Source organism: Arvicanthis niloticus, chromosome 21 (genome assembly GCF_011762505.2).
Source record: "Arvicanthis niloticus isolate mArvNil1 chromosome 21, mArvNil1.pat.X, whole genome shotgun sequence".
Lineage (NCBI taxonomy): Eukaryota > Metazoa > Chordata > Mammalia > Rodentia > Muridae > Arvicanthis > Arvicanthis niloticus.
Window position 1 is genome coordinate 18,764,910 of NC_047678.1, and position 20,366 is coordinate 18,785,275.

Genomic DNA, 20,366 nt, shown 5'->3' on the forward strand with positions numbered 1-20,366 from the left:
GCAGGGGCAGGCAGATCTCTCAGGCTGACTGGCTAGCCAGCTTTCTTAAGCTTCAGGCCAGTTAGAGAACATACCTCATAAAAACCAAAAATACAATGTACCTGAATGTGGCAGTTTGGTGAGAATGGCCCTCACAAGCTCATGTATTTGAATGTTTGGTCCTTAGTTTGGGAAGAATTGGGAAATGAAACCTTATTGGACGTGTGTCACCAGAGGAGGGCTTTTACCACAACATTCCTGGCCACTCTTTTTCTCTGCCTTCAACTTGTGGATAAAATATAACCTCAAACCCACTGTTCCAGTGTGATTTCTGCCTGCCTGCTGCTATGACTCCAGCCATGATGGTCATGGACTCACACACTGAAACTACAAACAAGCCCCAGCTCAATATGTTCTTTCATAAATATGCACTCACACACACACACACACATACATGTACATGCACACACATGAGCACATACACACATGTAGCACTCACACACCAATACAATGGTGAGATATTATAGCAAACTGGTAGGTTTTGATCATGGACAGCTAACAAAATGGTTGAGTCTTTTTCAGGCAAAGAGTACAAATAACCAGAACAAGTTTCAAAGTTTTAAACGGAGAAAGGGAAAAGAACTTTCTAGACAGCCTTCTATGAGCTAGCTTTCTTCTGAGTGTTCATCACTGATGGTGACCCTCAAGATAACTTCTGGAGGTCTTTGATTATATCTATTTGCTCTGTGTGTCGCTGAGACTCGGGATAATTGATGAGCCCACTGTAGTAAGAACAAGCTAATTAGATGTTTCTCATCATCCTCTTTGGATGTCCTTTCTTGCTCATTTTAGTAGTATGGAGTTCATGGAAGTGACATGTACCAAATTGTGACCACAGATATTTTCTGATAAGGGACTTCCTAGAGGCATCTTTGTTAGGGGCTACTCAAGGTAGTAGTTCTCCTATCCTGAGTCCTGGTTCGAGGAATAAATATGCACAGAGGGGAGTTCCAAGCTCCATGAAATGAGTGTTTAAATAAGAAACAAATTTGAGCCGGGTGGTGGTGGTGCACGTCTTTAATCCCAGCACTTGGGAGGCAGAGGCAGGCGGATTTCTGAGTTCGAGGCCAGCCTGGTCTACAGAGTGAGTTCCAGGATAGCCAGGACTACACAGAGAAACCCTGTCTCGAAAAAACCAAAAAAAGAAAAGAAAAAAAAAATTTGGGGGGTGTTTGCTAATATAACTTAACTGTTTTCTCTTAATGGACAGTCATTCAAAGTAGCTCAAGTAGAAAGTTGTTCATTTGAGTCCATGTCTGTCTGGCTAGTTATCAGGTTGGTATGGATCTGTAGGTACCTATTACAGGATTAAGACCAAAGCTGTGGATCCTGCATAAATATGGCTAAGAGTAGATAGAAAGGCATATGGGTTTATTCTGTGGGCTTTGAAGCCAGATTTTTCTGGTGTTCTTTCTCTCCCTCAGTTGATGGTAACCTCTACATGGCCTCCCATCAGACATGACTACTGCCCACAGGCTCTGGTGGTTCTAAGATTTTGGCTGGAGCTTGTGGACAGCTGAACCCTCAGAACATTGCTAAAACCTTCACAGACTCTGATGTCTGGAAATAACCCAAGTGACTTGCTCACTTGTAAATGTTTGAGTGTCGTGTCCACAAATTGCAAATTGAGTAACTCAATTTTGAGGCACAGCTGTTATTTGGAATAGACCCATCTAGGAGCACAAGCTCCTTGCAAAATGATTGCGCTTCATTTTTTTTGTCAAGTACCAGGAAATGATTAAACCACCAAGCCATATGGCAAATGCCCACTCGAAACAGAGAGCAATGGCACTGTGTAATGAGTCTGTTTTGGGGGAGTCAATGGGGCAGCATTTGGTTTCTGCGATGTATAGAAGAACAGACTTGCCTCTGCGTATTTCAGGTTTCCATAGTCCTGTGTAAGGACTTTTCCATCCATGAAAAATTCATATAAAAAATTAAGTTACCATAGACTCTCCCCACTCACGTAGGTGTATTTTCTTTTCAAATGATATGCACTTGAGTTACTGCATGTAAAATGAATTTAACTGAGGCCACAGAAACTTGTGAAATTTTATGCTACTTAGATCAACATTCTTTAGCTATGACTCACTCAGTTAGACTCATGTACCATAGCATATAACAGGGAAAAGGAAGAAAACAAGGGTTGCTTGGAAGAGTGTTTCTCCTCCAGGTAGAAGATACTAAGAAGTAAGCAGCCTCAGGCTAGTGTGATCATTAGGTTCCTGGTTTTTCTTAGTTTGTTCTCTGCCCAACTGGAGTTGGCCCTTGTTCTCAGCATCAGGTATAGCTGCTATCACTCTAGCCATCACGTTGCAGGCAGTGGAATAAAGGATGGGAGAAGCATGCTTTTATTGGTTTTGGTTTACTTTGCTTTGTATAGTGACAAGGTCTCCCAATGTAAGTGAAATCGGCCTGGATCTTGCAATGTGGTCCAAGTAGCCTCAAACCTATCATCCCACTGCCTCAGCTTTCTGAGTGCTGGGATTACAGGCATGGCTCGCTGTGCTCAGCAAATCACCTTCAATCAATCTCTCTCTCTCTCTCTCTCTCCCCACCCCCTCCAAAAGAATATTCCTGGAAGTGTCCTATTCAGTAATCCAGCCTCCCCTGCTGCCAAGGCAACTGGGAAAGGTGTTGGTTGTCCAATCAGAGGGAAGGATCCAGTGAGTGACAAGAAAGAGAATGAGTCTCAGGCGGTGATCAGAAGACTCCACTCTACCTGATATCAACACTGTCTGTTCTCCCCTGGACCACATCTGGAGGGCAAGAATAGACTTTATATGGTACCATCTTGCTATTATGAGGGCCTCTTGCTTCATGTCTTGTGGGAGGAAAAATTCAGTTAAGAGACACAGACTAGGGTAAAGATGTGTAGCTTAGTGGCAGAACACTTGCCTAGCAAACACAGGGTCCTAGGTTCAATCCCAAGAGGCATAGACAGTTTGTGGTGCTTTGTTTTATTTGTTCAAGACATGGTCTTGCTATGTAGCTCTGGCTGTCCTAGAACTTGCAAATTCACAGAGATCTACCTGCCTCTGCCTCCTGAGCACTAGGATTAAAGGAACATGCCACCATGCCTCGCCAGACAGTTAAGCCGTGGTTTACTTAGCAAAGCAAAGCAAAGCAGATGTTCTAAAGTGGAATTGGAGTAGGCTGCCCTAAAAGTGGGAAACAGCTCAGTGGGTTCTGCAGTGTGGTTTTTACAGGTGTGTATGACTATGAAATGAGTGGCATATTCATGAAATAAGGTGACATCCAGATCACTGTGAATCAGAGCTCCCTTTAGGTATCTGTTCCCATGATCCTCTAGGACAGCCCATGGCAAGGGCACAAACCACAGTCAAATGATAGTATAATGAGGTCAGGGTCCTCTGAGGATGCAGACCCTTCATTAGTACACGGGTGTGGTAATTGGGTAAGTGCCCTGGTGCCTTAGTTTTAGCTGTAGCAGGAGGAGCCTACTATATAGGAGCCTTGAAGCTTCAAGGATGTTTAAGAACAAAAAGGGCCAGAAGATACGGCTACCAACTACAGCATCCCTTGGATACTTCATACCCAATTCCCCATCTGCCTGTTGTTCCCAGGCATCAAGTCTGAGTGTCTGGATGATAGCAGGAAGATGTAGGTTGTGTGCCCAAGGGCTGCCAAGTTTTACACATAGGCAGCTGGAAAATTGAATAAACAAGCGGAATAAACAAGCACCTGGAGGCAGCTGCAGAAATGGGAAATTGTGGGTTAAGCACCATGAAGGGAGCAGGCTAAGGCTCTTGAGAACCCCGTAAAGGGGAACAGGCAGTAACCAGACTCAGGCAGATAGTGAGGAATGGAGTCACTTCTGCTTTCACAAGATGGCTTGCTTCCATGTTCCTGTCCTCGGTGAATCCCTCTTGCACCCTTGTCTACCCGGAGGACCCTGGGAGGTAGGGATTTTAAACTTTCCACCCCTGCAATACCCAGTCAGATTCCTACTTTAAAGCAAGTCACCCAGTCAGTGACTGCATCCTGCTGGTCCACTCAAAAGAAAGAGGAGAACCCAACCCCACCCTACAGCCTACCCAGAAGGGTAGAAAAGCACCGGTTCTCCAGCTAGGCGGAAAGACTCCCGAGTCTGTCTCTCTGCTTACTGGGCTGCAGATAGTGTGACTTTCTTTATAATAAGTCTTGACTGAGTGCTCTGTCTTCAGATTTCTCAGCTTGTACCTCTTTACTCAAAACAAAACAAAACAAAAAACTAAAGAAAGACCCCCTAGATGGTATAATTTGAGGCCTCACTCAGGACTTGCGGGAAGCCCATCTTCCAATTAAGGTCCATCACAACCAGACCAAACTGCAAGCAGGGCTGAGAACATGATTGTCTCGTGTATCTCTCACCCTAAAAGCATGGGAAGAAGAAGGGGGGTGAAGACTGCTTCCATTAGCAAGGCTGAACCTCTAGGCCAGTATTTCTCATTCTTGGTAGGAAGCCCCCTTGCCATCCTGAGGAGCCTGGTGCTGACCCATAGGCTTAAAGGTGGTCCACAGGGTCTAATCCAGGATCTAGTCTGACACAGCTTATGCCAAGAAAGTGTTGACTAATGATCCTGAAAGGCTCTGCAGCCACAGAATTAAAATAAAACTAGAAAAGAATAATTTAAGAAAATGGCCACCAGAAGGACCAAGAATTATCACCCTGTTCTCCAGTTAGTCTGTTCTATAGGAAGGAAAGGGAGCAGTCTGCGCCACCCTGTCTGCTTTTCTTCTTCCTCCAGAACCACCCTGAATTAGCAAAGAAAACAGACTACACTCCCAGGCCCCAGCAGTGCTATGCTTTCATCCAAGGGAAGACCCATCCATCGCATGGCCAGGAGGAGAAATGGTGTGAAATGCCCTTGGCTGAACCCCTCAACCCAAACATGCTGCTGAATATTCCCAGCAACCCTCCATGCTCAGGATTGAGTCCCCTTCAAATCACGTGGGTGGGACAGGAAGCCATGTGTCTGTTCCTCCTTAACCAAGGTTGGGGGGGGGGGGGATGTTGCTGAAAGTGAGTCCCAAGCTGACTTAGTCCAGGCCCATACAGAGTGTTACAGTCAGGGACAGGAGAAGGCCAGGAGAGGAGAGAAGTAGCATGGAGAGTTGGTAGTTGCAATGAGACTCAGCCTGACAAAGGGTGCCCACCAGAAGCCCATCCATCAGGCCTGGAGCTGCGCTTGCTCTGTAGACAAGAAGGCTTTGAAGGGATGTCTGCAAAGACACAGGCCCCTGCCAGGATGCTGCCCCAATTTCAAGGGGGATCATGGGAGGATTCAGTGCTCTGGGAACAAGCTAGATTCCAGATATTTCCCCTCAACCTGTTGTATTCCCTATAACAGTCCAACCTTAGGTATCCAAAGGGTCTCAACAAATGGAGGTTAATCCCAGACCTCTGTTTAGGTAATGAAGCAGTGATCCCTCCCTGCTGATGGTCACTAACCGTTAGATCCTCATGACCCAGACACCCCCAGTATAGCCCACTATTCAGTGCTTGATCTCTACCACCACTCCCAGACAGGGTTTCTCTATGTAACAGCCCTGGCTGTCCTAGGACTCTCTTTGTAGACCAGGCTGTCTTCAAACTCACAGAGATCCACCTGCCTCTGCCTCCTGAGTGCTCCTGGCTCAGTGCTTGATCTTAAGGGTACCCTGTTTTTGCATTCCACTTCACCTTAATTAAGCCAAACTTCATTTGCATTTGATGCTCTTCTTAGAAAGCCTGCTAGGCAATATGGTCTGTCCTCATCTATTTGACCCAGCCCTTACCCAGTATTTAATGAAATGGACATATCCCCAAAGCACCCTAACTCCTGTATGGGGGCCAACTGAAGAGACCATCTCTTGAGGGACAGAATTCACCCTTAACTTTCTAGATGATGGAAGGTACACGGTTTCATAGGAAAAGGCTTAAATTGAGTATGTCAGACAAAGATCTCAAAGTAGGTGTAGTTTTTAATCACAAGAAACTGTTGCCCTGGGACCCAAATGAATCTACACAATCTTGACCTTTCCCTCCCCCATACTCCCAACTGAGAGCTTTTTGGGAAGTTGGGATGCTATAGGATCTGGATTCCTGGATAAACTGAGCTGGCTAAGCCTCTTTATGAAGTTCTCAAGAAGGCTCGGGCCAAAGGTGTTAACCAAATAGAATGGTCCCCAGAATTATGAGGGGAACTTCCAGAAACTTAAGGAGGATTAAATTTAAGGCTATAAAAGCACAACCCATCCAGTGGGTAAAGGACGCTCCTCTGCATCTGCCTCCCTCTCCAGGACTCCATGTGCTGTCCTGGGCGGGGTAACTTTTGCCTTAATAAATCTTGACTGAGTTGTGTCTCTAGACTTCTCATCTTGTTATACTGCACTCCGGGGAAGAAGGACACTGTGCTGGTTTGAATGAGAGTGACCCACATAGGCTCACACATTTGAATGCTCAGTTCCCAGTTGACCTGTTTGGAAGGATGAGGAGGCGTGGCCTTGTTGGAGTATTGTGTTGCTGGGGGTGGGCTTTGAGGTTTCAGAAGCCCTCATCAGGTGTAGTATCTGCTGCCTGTGGATCAGGATGTCAAACTCCCAGCTACTGGCCCAAGGCCATGGCAGTTTGCTTCCCACAATAATGATAATAGACTAACTCTCTGAAACTGTAAGCATACCCCCAATCTAATACTGTCTTTTAAAGTGTCCCTGGTCCTGGGGTCCTTCCTTCCCAATGGGACCTTAACTAAGACTCCAAGATGGCATCCCCTCTATGGGCCAGGTACTGTGCAGGGGTTGGCCCTGGTCCTCATGAGAGTTTGGGGAGGGGACTGTAATCATCTCTACTTTCCATGAAGCTCACTGAGGCTTGGAGAATCGAATTAGGCTGTTTACCTGACTGTAAGCACTAACCTTTCCCTTCCAGGTGTGTTGAAAAATTAGCCTCAATATGTGCAGCGTCTTTAGCGCAGTGGGGAGCCTATTGCTCAATAAACCCAGTAGCTGTTACTCAGCTCCGCTTACAGCAGCAGCTGAAATCTGTCCCAGACTCTCACATGCGTGGCATGGCGAGGGACCCCCTTCCGTTCCTCATGCTCCTTCGAACCTTTGGAAAGTTCTCAAAACGGAAGCTACCTCCTTCCCTGGGAGTCTCATAATTAGGATGACTGCTTAATTGGCATGTTTGTTTCCTCCAAGGGGAGGTTGGCACAGGATCTTCACAGCTACATACAAGGCCTATGTTGCCTTTGTTCTTCACAGCACTGGGTGCCCATAGCAACAACGGACAGAGCCAACCAAGTTAAAAGGAAAAAAAAAAATAGCTGAGTTCTCATGAAGGTTGATGGCCCCAGAGACGTTGACACATTGACACAGATAAAAATCACCCAGGGTCCTGAAAAATGTGGTTGCCAGTCTTCCCACTGTGCCCCACCCCCAACCCAAATACAAACTATGTCTCTTGTTTTCTTTACGATGAGGAGCCTGGTCAAGAGGTCTGTGTAATGAAAAGCATGGAAGAGGCTTGGTGAATCCATTTCCATTCTGCCCAAAGCCATCTGTTCTATGTCTGTAATAAACAGGATGTTTGCAGCCACTCCAGAGTCCGCTGTCAGAGGCACTTATGTAGGGAATGGTAAACTGACAGCCTCCCAAGCCATGGGCGTTAACACATTACATCCGCAGTGATGACTCTTTTTGTTGTTGTTTTGGTTTTTGAGACAGGGTTTCTCTGTGGAGCCCTGGCTGTTCTGGAACTCACTCTGTAGACCAGGCTGGCCTGGAACTCAGAAATCCGCCTGCCTCTGCCTCCCAAGTGCTGGGATTAAAGACGTGCGCCACCACTGCCCGGCTCGCAGTAGTAACTCTTAACCTTCCCAGCTCACTTTCCTTCCTGTGTCTCTGTGAGGGCCTGAGACAAATGGCCACAGGGTTCTTGCTGTGTTAGAACTGAGTACATGTAGGGCACTGGCCAAGTTTGAAGTGGGGCTGATGTGTATAGCAACAAAGGCTATCTTCCTGGATAAGGGACTACCTTATCCAAGAAAAAAAAAAAAAAAGCCCAAGGACCAGGGCAAGGTGGGGTCCTCCCAGGATCCCCTGATGGCCCTTTTCTGGAACACATGAACCTGAAATCTGAGCAGGTCATTCTTGGCTTAAAACCTTGTAGGGGTTTCTCCTTTCCAATAGGATAAAATTCACACTTCCCCTGTTCCTGAGCCTACCAAATAAATCCTCCTGCCTCTGCACTCTCATGTTGACCCCTCACGTCGGCCCACCCCTCCATGGGAGCCATGCCGACACCTTGCTCCTTCCTGCCTTTGGTTGCCTTGTGGTTTCTGTAATAGTATGCCTCTGCCTCACCCAGGCTGTATCCTCCTCAGGGTTCCTGCTCTGCTCTGCTCTGCTCCAGCCGGGAGCTCGTGAGCTAGCCACCCCTAGATAGTGAGAGGGCGGATTTCCTATAAGTGCTGTGACATTTCACCACAAACAGTAATTCTGGAGGTCCACAGTGTGCTGGCAGAGTGGAAGCAGGCCTGAGACCCCGTGTCCCCTCCGAAGGTTCTGAGGACCAGCTTTCCTTGCCATCTGGAGGCCACGTACATTGTTTGCTGTGGTCCCCTTCCTGAAGACTTCTTCCTGTCTTGGCCACTGTTTCTGTTCACATATCATCTCTCTCCTACTACAAGGTGTAGTAAAAAATTATCCTGATAGCTAAGATATCCATTTTGTTTCATGGCTTTGGTGGTTTAAATGAAAGTGTCCCCCCACCCCAGGCTCATAGAGTGGCATGATTTGAGGAATTAGGATGTGTGGCCTTGTTGGAGTAAGTGTGGCCTTATTAGAGGAAGTGTGTCACTGGGGGTGGGCTTTGAGGTTTCCAAAGCTCAAGCCAGGCCCAGTGGCTCACTCTTCTCTTCCTACTAACTGCTGATCCAGATTTAGAACTCTCAGCTACCTCTCCAGCGCCATGACTGCCTGCACACTGCAGTGCCTTTTGCCATGATGTTATGAGCTAAACCTCTGAACTCTAAGCCAGCTCTCATTAAATGGCTTCGTTTGTAAGAATTGCCATGGTCATGGTGTCTCTTCGTAGCACTAGAAATCCTAAGACAATGGCCGTGTTTTAAGTCACTTTTGCAAAGTCCCACTCCATGTAACCCAACATAGGTCCAGGGTCCGAGGATTAAGATACAGGCACCAGGGAACGGCTGTTCTGTCTTTTGTGGTGAGCTGTTAAATTATAAGCCCTCCTGTTAGCATTCTGTCTAAACTCCATCCCACCGTTACCTGGCAACAGACAGGTAGGCCTGGCCCACTATAAAAGGGGCTGCTTGCCCCCTCCTCTCTCTCTCTCTCTCTTGATCTCCTGCTCTCTTGCCTCTTGCTTCTCTCTTGCCCTCTTGGGCTCTTCCCTCCTCCCCCATGTGGTCATGGCTGGCCCCTACTTCTCTACTCTCTCCCTCTCTCTGCCTCTACTACCCTCATAACCCCCCCCCTCCACCCCCGCATACCCTGAATAAACTCTATTCTATACTATACTGTGGTGTGGCTGATCCCTTAGGGGGAAGGGATGCCTCAACATGGGCCCTCTGAGACATCCCCTCCCCTCAAACCTCACCACACACCCATAGAACATATTCTATATCTCTATCTTTTTATAAACACATCGCCTCTTGAATTGTCACTTCCGTCCATGCCCCAGAACTATGTGAGGACACAGGCTATATCTACTTTGCCTTCTGCTGTACCTGATGCTCCTGTCCCAACAGCAGCAATATGGTTGCCTGGTGGATGCACGAAAGATGGGCAGCACCAGAGGCCTGACCATGGTATGAAAACTTGTGGTGACATCCTGTCAGAGTGTCAGGGCAGCAGCAGGAGAGAATAATCTGGAACATAATGGGAGTCTGGAACTGTGGTGCAGAGTGACCGCCATCAGTTTCCACTTCTTCAAACAGAGGAGTGACTCCAGAGTTTCCGGTGCATGCTCTGAAGAGGGTGGGGGCGGGGGGGGCAGTATCCCTGTTGACAGGATCATTACGTTGAGAATGCATGGCAGGGTGGATTTGTGTGATTTCAGTCTGAACTGATTGGATGAGACAGATGTGGGTTTGGGTTCAGTAACCTCTCAGAGATCAGAAAGTTCTGCTTCTGCCCATGGAAGGCTCAGTCCAATAATAGTTTGCAAGGTAATAAAATCAACCATCAGCAACAAGAAGAATTAACCATGTAACAAAATAATTTGGTTATGGACAGTGGGCTTCGTTGATGTTACAGGCATTTCCTGCGTCCTTGTGATGTCCCTGGGTGCAGTACTGGAAGGTAAAAGGGTGGAAATGGACAGAAACCATTCTCTAGGGCCCACCTTCTATGGCGAAGAGCCACGGGGGGTTGGGGGGGGGAAGGCAGCAAGGCATCCATGATTCTGTGGCTGATAAAGTGGAAATACCTGCAGAAGCACCTTCATTAGGTGAAGGAGGGGCCAAGAACACCTGTAAGGGGGACCTGCAGAGTGATGGGGTGAGGAGAGCATTTCAGGGGGGCCTTAAGCTCATTATAGAAGCAGCAGGTTGTAATTGACAGGCAGATGAATCACTCTCTAACTGTGAGGTGGAGAGGGGAAGGGGGGCAGAGGTGGAATCCACCCTGTCCCCAGTTAATGATGGATTCCAGGAAGGAACCCTTAAGGTGTCTAATCCTCCAGCAGCATTTATTGCTCACTCTGCAGGCCTCGGCTGAGAGCTTATTGATGAGCAGCCTTTTCCCAATCAGAGAAATCTCCCTCGCTTTTTCACCCCACCAAACACCATTAGGACGGTGGGTCTTCCGTCATGTGCATCGAGCATCAGATGAGGCTTGATCTCAAACCAGAGCCGAGCCTTGACCGGTGGAGTGAGTCATTTTCACCTGATGCCTGTTTCTCTCTGAGTTTACCTGGTAAAGAGCTTACCTGAAGCAGGGAGGCATTCACAAAGGATGTGGAGTGTGCTGACCGTGTTCTTGAGCCCACAGGGCAGCCAGGGTCGAGTGCGGCTGGCCACCAAGACCTGGCAGAGCAGAGTTGGAACGAGATGCAGCTCAGTACATGTGACAAGGAAAGAAGAGAGGCCCGTTGTAAAGGCCATTTGTTCTTCTCAGCGTGACACTCTTCCACCACTGGTGCCGCCTTTCAAGCAAATGTAATAATTTACCTTTGAGAAACCCCAGGTTACCTGAGATGTGTGGTTACATTTTGGTGGCTCTAAATATTTATGTTTTGTCGAAATGAAGTAAGATACTGAAAGAAAGGCTTCAAGATGGCTGTGAAAAACAGCAGCCATCCTTTCCAGACACACTAATCACTTGTGGATGGCTGGTCCACTTTGAAAAAAAAAAAAGAAATAAAGAAACAGAAAGAAAGAAAACCTCATTAAACCACCCCTCTCCCCTGGGAAGAAGCCAGCCACAGCCTGTAGCCAGTGGTTCTTTGCACACAGTAGGGGGTATTCCTGCTGCTTAAAGGAAGCTTGGAGAGCCAGCTGTGCTACATCTGGGCTCTGAGGCTGCATCCTCACACTTAGCTCAGAATACAACAGGAACATCTTTCCAGCATTTCAGAGCACAGAAGGTCTTCTCATGGCCAGAGGCAGGTCCCCTGGCTAGCTGGCAGAACTCTCTTCAACGCCCACCCAACAAGCCCTATTGCTGTCAGACTGCTTGGAGCTGAGGTCCATGGATGAAAGGCTGTTCCTGTTCTCATAGGGCATACCATCTGGGAAGCAGGAAGCACACTGAACTGCTCCTACTCCTGCTGCTGCTGCTCCTCTGATTCTTCCTCCTCCTCTTCCTCATCCTCCTCCTCTTCCTCATCCTCATCTTCCTCTTCTGCAATGTGGCATGTGAATTACTTACAGGTATATCCCAAACCAGCTGAGCAAGCTCCAAGCAGAAAAAGCCATCTTAGCTTTCAGCCCTCTCAGAGGCTGGGCAGCTGGATCCCCTGTGGATTAGCTCACCCCCACTCCAACCCCTCTCCCTTGGCAATTCCTACTGGAAAGGTCCTGAGGCCAACTGCACACCTCTCCAGCCTCCCTCACGGCTAGAGGGGTATAAGACCTACTTCTCACCAAGAACACGGAGGCAAACATCTACAAGGAAATTACAGGAAAAAAGGGGCTGTGTTCTGAGTAAGAGGAACAGCCATCCTAGCCCTTGTTCCTTTAGGTCACCTCTACCTGAGGTCATGGCAGTGGCTGTAACAGCAATCTTGGAACCATGAGGGAAAAGCCAGGAGAATTGTCTGCAGGTCCTCATGGAGCCCTAGATCCAGCACCGTCACCTGATACATGCTTCTTCTAGGTTTTCTGCCCTGAAAGAAACCAAACACCCTCTGTTTGTGTCAGGCACCAAGGTTAGCCCTCCATGACTTGGAGTCAAGTGTGCCTCTAGCTCCCCGGGAGGTAGTCAGTAAACAAACGGGGAAGAAGTCCTGGGTGCTGAATACTAACAGGTGTGCTGGGGGCTGTTCTGCCTGGGGGTGGGGGGGACAGAAATAGCTTTAATCTGGGAACTTTAAAGGAAGGTGTAATGGGGAGCTGACAAAAACCAGTGACACAAAGTTCACGGTTGCTAAGATTTAAAAAAGCAGCTGGTAGGCAGTGCTTGGGTACAGGCCAGGAAATGTGGACAGCAGGCCTAGGCTACACACAAGCCTCAGGTGCTATTGATTAACCCCAAAATGTAGCAGCTTCAAACAATGTGTAATACATTTATTCATTTATTTATTATCATGGCTTTGTAGTCCCACAGTGTCTATGGGTCAGATGTGCAGATACAGCAGACCACATCTTTTGACTCAGAGTATCTTAATTAGGGTCACTGTTGTTGTGATGAAACACCATGACCAAAGCAAGTTAGGGAGGAAAGGGGTATTTGGCTTGCACTTCCATATTGCTGTTCAGTATCAAAGGAAATCAAGACAGGAACTCACACAGGGCAGGAACCTGGAGGCAGGAGCTGATGCAGAGGCCATGGAGGGGTGCTGCTTACTGGCTTGTTCTCATGGCTTGCTCAGCCTGCTTTTGTTGAGTTCGGGGTGGAAGCAGAGAAAACTCACTTAAGACACAGAAGCTTAGGTCATCTGGAGACTGTTCCACCTGGGTGTCCATCCCTTGTGCAGTCACCAAAGGTAGACACTGATGTGGGTGCCAGGAAGTGCATGCTGACAGGAGCCTGATATAGCTGTCTCCTTAGAGGTCTGCCAGAACCTGACATATACAGAGGCGGATGCTCACAGCTAACCGTTGAAGGGATCATGGGGTTCCCAATGGAGGAGTTAGAGAAAAGACTGAAGGAGCTGAAAGGGTTTGTGGCTCCATGGGGACAGCAACAATACCAACCAATCAGAACTCCCAGGGTCTAAACCACCAGTCTGGGAGCACATAGGGAGGGACCCATGGCTCCAGCCTTATAAGTCTGGGAGGATGGCCTTGTTGGGCATAGGTGGGAGAGAAAGTCCTTGGTCTCAAGAAGGCTGGATGTCCCAGTGTGGGAGAATTCGAGGGTGGGGAGATGGGAGTGGGTGGGTGAGTGGGTGGGGGCACATCCTCATAGAAGCAGGAGGAAGGGGGATGGTATAGGGGGTTTCTGGGTGGGAGGAATAGGGAAAGCAGATAACATATGAAATGTAAATAAATTAAAAAAAAAAAAAGAAAACCATAAAAAAAAAAAAGAAAGCTTTATTTCCGAGCACTCAAGAAGGTAGTCATCTCAGGAGATTGTACAGCATCTTTATAGGATGGAGACACAAAGCAAGAGGGAATGCATTGACCAATCACATTTTGCCACAAGGGCTTAACCAAGGAAGTTAAAGTTGGTGACTGAACCTTATCCGGGTCACCTGGTTTCAGGGTCCTTGAGTCAGCTTTTGCAGCCAGGCTCCCTCCAGACTCTGACCTAGACTTTAGGATGATAAGGGAGAAAGGGACTGGGCAGGCTGCACATAGTCAATTAAGTCAAGATAGGCAGCACATTTATGATTTGTGTGTCTTAGTTTAGATAATGGGATAACAGCATCTTCCCTCTGTACATCCTTTACAGGGTAACAGACAAACACGAAACATCTGAAGGATAGGAGTTGGGTCCCGTGTCTGGGAACATGAACTCAGTTTTGACCTTGCCAACAAGATGGAACTTGTTCCTGAGATGGTTGGATCCAGGAAACTGTCTCTTAACACTTTCTTATAGAACCCAGGATCACCTGCCCACGCACATACATAGTTGTTACTGACACTGTTTCTTGTGCTGTTGGTGATCATAGCTCTCCCTCAGTCCCTGGCCCAGTCAGCCCCTCTGAGAAGCTCTCAACATGCAGTTGGCTTCATCTGAGAGCAAACAAGAAAGGAAGAGAGGTGAACAAGAAGGAGGCTGGAGTCCTTTTGTAACATTATCTCAGAGTTGGCATCCCACCCGTTAGCTGAATTCTGTTAGAAGTAAGCTACTTGCTCCAGCCCATACTCAAGGGGGAAGGATTACAAACAACAACCAGGAACAAAAAAATTGGGAACCCTCTAAAAGCTGCCTGCCACAGGTCCCTGGCTAGTATTTCTCCTCTTCCTTATGGTTGAGGAAGGGAGAAACTGAGGCTTGGCAAGGAGCTTTAGTTTGTCTTTGGTCTCACAGACCCTGAGAGGTCCAACATGGAGTCAACACCAGGTCTGCCTTGAGAGATGCTCCCCTACTTCCCCCAGGGCAGCATAGCCAGAGTCAAGAGAGCCGCCAGCAGCTAGACCACAGCCAGGATGATTCTTCTCTCCTTTAACCACACCTCAGTGCTGCTAGTCACAGAGTAGGGAGGCTAGAGGCCGGGTTGGGCCTTTCAGAGTCCTTTGGTCCCAGGTAAAGTGTAGTGGGTGAAATCATGCTGACGTGTTAGCATGTCTACAAGCTCCTCACAAACACTTTAGGGGGAAAACTTACTTGTGGAGGTTTGTGTATGCAGAGGAGAATGAATGTTCAAATGTGTGGCAAAAATTTTACTATTGGGGCAATATAGGCAAAGAATATGTCGTAATTATTTATACAGAAGGGCTTTGTAACTGTTTTATAAGTCTAAAATTATTTCAAAATACAAAAATTTTCAAAAGTGCCACCCTGAAATCTCTCACAGATGACATAGTGGCAGTCATACAGACTCCTTTGGATTTTTCATCCTGAGGTGATGAAAGACAGCCCAGGGAGGAAGTCAGGAAGTGCAAATACAGAATCTTAGTTTGGGGTGCCTAGATTCCAGACCTGGCCCAGGAGCTTCTGAAGTCTCTGAGCCACACAGTATGCATTGGATCCTGACAGAAGGGTTTGAAGGAAAGGTTCATGTTGCAGTGTGGTTTGTAGCACTAGACACAGACCCTGGGCTATGGCGAGCTCTCCATGAACATTGCTGTCATTGCCTTCTTGGTATATCTTGTAGTGATGGGTCATGGCCATGTGTGGCATAGACTCTCATTTAGACAGTTGTCTCCATGCTAACTTCCTGACATGAGTTTTTGTCCCTATAAAAGCAGGGTGGCCACTTCGGGTGTGGATGTGCGTGACGGCATGAAGAACCGAATTCCTGTGGTGCTTCTGGCCTGTGGTTCCTTCAACCCCATCACGAATATGCACCTGCGCTTGTTTGAGGTGGCCAGGGACCACCTACATCAAACAGGTCAGTCAGAGACTCAAGTGCTGCAGACCCAATGGGTTGGGGCTTTGTTTGATGGTGTCATTGTTACCGTGAGTAAGGCTGCTTGGTCAAGTCATTCTCCCCTTAAGTTGTAGGATGCATCTCCTCCAACCTGGCTCATGCCCCTTAGCTGTATGGCATTTGCAAGTCCATCCCTTGACACAGAGTGGATATGTCTCAGAGTCCCTCTTCCTTGCTCACCTAAAGTTGTCTATGACTGTGAGTGAAGTCATGGGGAAGGGATAGTTTAGAGAAGCTGTCCTGCCCAGGGTCTCTTAGATGCTCCCTGCATTTAGCCACACAGCAGGGAATAAGTAACACATGCCTTTGAAATGCCCTGCTGCCTGCAGCAAGTAAACAAATGTTCAATAATGGGAATTGACATTTCTCTGTCTGAAGAATAGGATTTTCCCTGTAACAAACTGTTTTATGTATTCATAAATATATTTTATGTCTGCGTCATGTTTTCATAAATGTGTTTTGTATTACTGTATTGGCCAAAATTTTTGCCTTTAGAGGAATTTTTATACCAGAATCAATTCCTATTTATTTTTAATATTAAAAATGTATTTGAGCAACATGTCAATCACTCACAGAAATCATACACGAATGTTGGCTTATTTTTATAGAACATGACTTTGTTTACGAAACATACTTTTATTACTGAACAAATGATCTGAATGTCTATTTATAGTAAATAAATGGTTTTTATAAGGGAATTTTTTGAAATATAAGCAATGCAGTTAAAATTGCTCATTGGACATTAATAGGTAATATACCAAAAAACTATAAATGTTCAATAAACTTGAGGATAGATACGCCAGATCACTAGGAAACAATGCAGATGCAAATAAAAACACTAGAACATGGCCAGGTTACGTGCATCGTGGAGGCAGCAACTCTAGCTGCAGCAGAGCCACAGGATTGCCAGCACCTGTCACTGGGCTGTTAGCTGTTAGCTGTTAGCTGTTACTGTCCTAGTAAGCATCAGCTGCAGGGCTTAGTAGTCTCCACCTACGAGGCTGGCAAGAGTTAAAGACTGGCAAAGCCCAGTGCTAGCAGGTTAGGGAGGAAACCGACCTTTGTGTTCTGGTAGTGATCCCACCAACCATGAAAGAGAAGTTTGGTATTCTGTTCCCAAAAAGTATAGAACCAACATCCATAATCAGAGAAGCAGATAAATCACTCATTGAAACTAAACCAGAACCAGCTAAAGCAGATGTTAGAATTAACAGAGATGATGGTAATCAATGGTTATGTGCCATATGCTCAGGATTTAAATAAAAGCATAGGAAACATTTAAAAGGCCCAAACCAAACTTCTAGGGTTGGAGAGAAATGTGTGAGGTGAAAATATGCCTGCTGATATTATATATGTATATATGCATATATGTAGTATATATGACATTAGTATGGTACCACCAAACATCACAGAAAAGACAAGGGGAAGGGCAGATACAGAAGGGACCAACCAAAAGAAAATACAGAGAGAGGGAGAGAAATAATTCTAAAACAGGAGTAACCATGGTCTGTGTAATAACTTCAAGGAGTGTTACATACCTGCCGCTGGAATCTCAAAAGGAAAAATCACAAAGAGAGGAGGAAAAGTGTTTGCAGAAGTCAAGGCTGAAATGTGTCCAGATTTGATGGAAACAGCCCATAGATCCAAGGAGCCCAGAAAAGCCAAGCTTAACATAACAGGCAGCAGGGAAACAACCCAAGGGGTGTGATCCTCAGATTTCTCAAAACCAGGAGGAAGACAAAAATCTTAAAAGCAGCCACGAAAGAAGAAAACTAAGGATGACAACTGATGCCCTGTTACTGAATTTACTAGAATTCAGTAAAATGATTTCCTTAAAGAAGAGAAACAACGGCCCTTCAGTCCAGAGTTCTGTAGCCAACTCCATATCCAGCAGAAATACCCTTCAAAGATCAAACCAAAGTAAGGATATTTGCAGAGACACAGAAGCTGGGAGGACTCACCACCAGCAAACCTGCACTTCAAAAGCCACGCTCCTAAATCCCCCTGGATAGGAGAGTGACAGCTAGAAATGGGGGTTTCCCTGAGGGACTGCAGAGAGTGAGCACAGGGGACACATGACAAAGATGGAAGCTTTCAACATTTAAATGTCTTTAAAAGGAGGTTGACAGGTTAAGTGAAAATTCAATATTGTGGGGTCCTAGCCTGCAGAAGTAACCTCAGGACAGCATTAATTCGCTGGTTTGGAGGGGCAAAATGCAAGTATTCTTCCTGTGAACCAATTCATGTTTATTCAAGATAGACTGTGATATGTTAAAGATAAGCGTTTACACCCCAGAATGTGTGTGTGTGTGTGTATGCGCACATACACGCATGCACACACATGTTCTTGTGTGTACAGATGCACATGCATGCATCTGTGAAGGTAAAGGGACAACCTTGGGTGGTGTTCCTCAGATGCTTTCCCCCACCTTTTTGAGACAGACTGAGTCACTGACCTGGAATGTGGCAAGCAGCCTGGCTATACTGACTGGCTGGTGAGCCCCAGGGTTTTACCTGTCTTTGCTACACTGGTGCTATGATTACAAGTCCACATAAAACTATGCAGTTTGAGTCGGCATGGCTCCCATAGACCCATGTGTTTGAATGCTTGGCCCATAGGGAGTGGTGGTATTATTAGGAGGTGTGGCCTTGTTGGAGGAAATATGTAATTGTGGAGGCTACTCCCACTGTGATACACAGTCTCCTGCTGTGTGGGGATCAAGAGGTAGAACTCCCAGCTCCTTCTCCAGCACCATGCCTGTCTGCATGCCGCCATGATTCTCACCATGGCAATAATGGACTAATCCTCTAGAACTGTAAGCCAGCCCCACTTAAATGTTTTCCTTTATAAGAGTTGCCATGGCTATGGTGTCTCTTCACAGCAATAGAACCCTAACTAAGACACATGCCCAGTTGTCTTGTATGGGGTCTGAGGATTAAACTCGGGTCCTCATGCTTGAAGACAAGCACTTTGTAGCTTGAGCCATCGTCTCTGTCCTAAGCCCCAAAACACCAGAGCAGGCAACTGTAGCTAATAAGTGTACAGAGGGAATCATATGGCGCTGGGATATACTCAGTTAATTCAAAAGAAGAGAGCGGGGACAGAAACAGGTGGGATGGACAGAAAATAAATAAGAGGAGACACCAAAACCTGATGCTATCTGTAATCACCTTAGATATAGACTGGTAGCATCTGATAAGCTTCGGATTATCACATCCAGTAAAATAAGCAAGGCGTAGCTCTCTACAGTTGAGCTGCCCCCTCATCTGCAGGGAGATGGATTCTAAAGAACCCCCCAGTGGATGCCAAAAGCCGAAGACCCCATCAGACTTGAGGCGCTGCATTTCTTCCTGCATACTTATAGTGGAGTTGAATTTATGCATTAGGCAAAGGAAGATGTTAACAGCAGTAGCCAGTAAAATGGAATGACTCTATAACAGTACGCTGTAATAAAAGTTATTTAAGATGTGTGAGCTCTTTCTGGAGACTTTCATTTAATATTTTCATAGACTAGTTGACCATGGGTAACTGAAATGCTGGAGAGCAAAATTGCAAATAAGAAAGGATTATGTGTAAAAACCACATCTTACATGTAAAAAATATAGATATGTTCAGGGGAAAGGAATTGAAAATTATCCCACACGAACACTAATTAAAGAAAAGCTTGAGTTGCTGTCATATCCGAGGACAGACATTTCAGAGAAAAGAATATTACTGGGGATAAGAAAGTCTTTCCATAATTACAATTTTAACCTCAGTTCCAAATACTGAGACCCAGGGCCAGACAATATGCAGAGAGTGAAAGACCTTGTAAGACTCAGCTCTAAATGTCTCCATCAAATCCCACCCCTCATGGCTCAGGGAATCGTGCAGAAGAGGATGTGGAAAAAATGTAAGAGTCAGAGGGGATGGAGGACACCAGAGAAACAAGGCCTTTTAATCTATAGGATGGATGTGGACTCACAGAGACTGAGGCAGCGTGCACAGGGCCTCCACAGATCTGCACCACATGGGATCCTAGAGCTAAAAGAAGTAGACACATGCCCCCATCCCTAACCCAAGCTGCCTCCAATTGATAACCACTCGTAACTGAAAAGCTGGTTTTCTCCAAGGAAGTCTCACTAGGGAAACAGACTACACTTAAGAGTAGGCTGCATGCCCAGCAGTAGATGCCAACAGGGAATGAACTCAATGGCATCTTTGGGGGTTCTTTGTTTCATAATGTCAGGTCAGAGCCCTTTACTTTTATTTTTAATCATGTGTAGTATATATTATATATGTGGTAGTTTGAATGAAAATGGGCCCCATAGGCCCAGAGGGACTGGCTCAATTAGGGGCTGTGGCCTTGTTGGAGTAGGTGTGGCATTACTGAAGAAAGTGTGTCACTGGTGGTGGCTTTGAAGGCTCAGAAGCTCAAGCCAGGCCTAAGATGTTACGTTCTCTGCCTGCTGATCCAGATGTAGAACTCTCAGCTTCTTCTCTGGCACCACATCTGCCTGCAAACCACCATGTTTCCCTCCACGACAATAAAGGGCTAAACCTCTGAAACTGTAAGTCAGTCCCAATTACATGCTTTTGTTTGTAAGAGTTGCCTTGGTCATGGTGTCTCTTCAC

General features: G+C 46.5%; 1 protein-coding gene across 7 annotated transcripts in view; it reads left to right on the top strand.

Annotated features, from left to right (window-relative positions):
• The window catches only part of Nmnat3 (nicotinamide nucleotide adenylyltransferase 3), a 111,485-nt gene that overhangs the window by 37,992 nt on the left and 53,127 nt on the right, over window positions 1-20,366 (top strand). For 4 of the 7 annotated variants that reach the window (XM_076917967.1, XM_076917968.1, XM_034484637.2 and 1 more), the window contains one exon: window positions 15,567-15,712. The exons of 1 other annotated variant lie outside the window; for it this stretch is intronic. In XM_076917967.1, coding sequence (XP_076774082.1) covers window positions 15,567-15,712 — 146 coding nt within the window. Of the gene's footprint in view, window positions 1-11,068; window positions 11,208-15,566; window positions 15,713-20,366 lie in introns of those variants that run through there. 2 more of the 7 variants (XM_076917970.1, XM_076917969.1) reach the window with 2 other exon arrangements.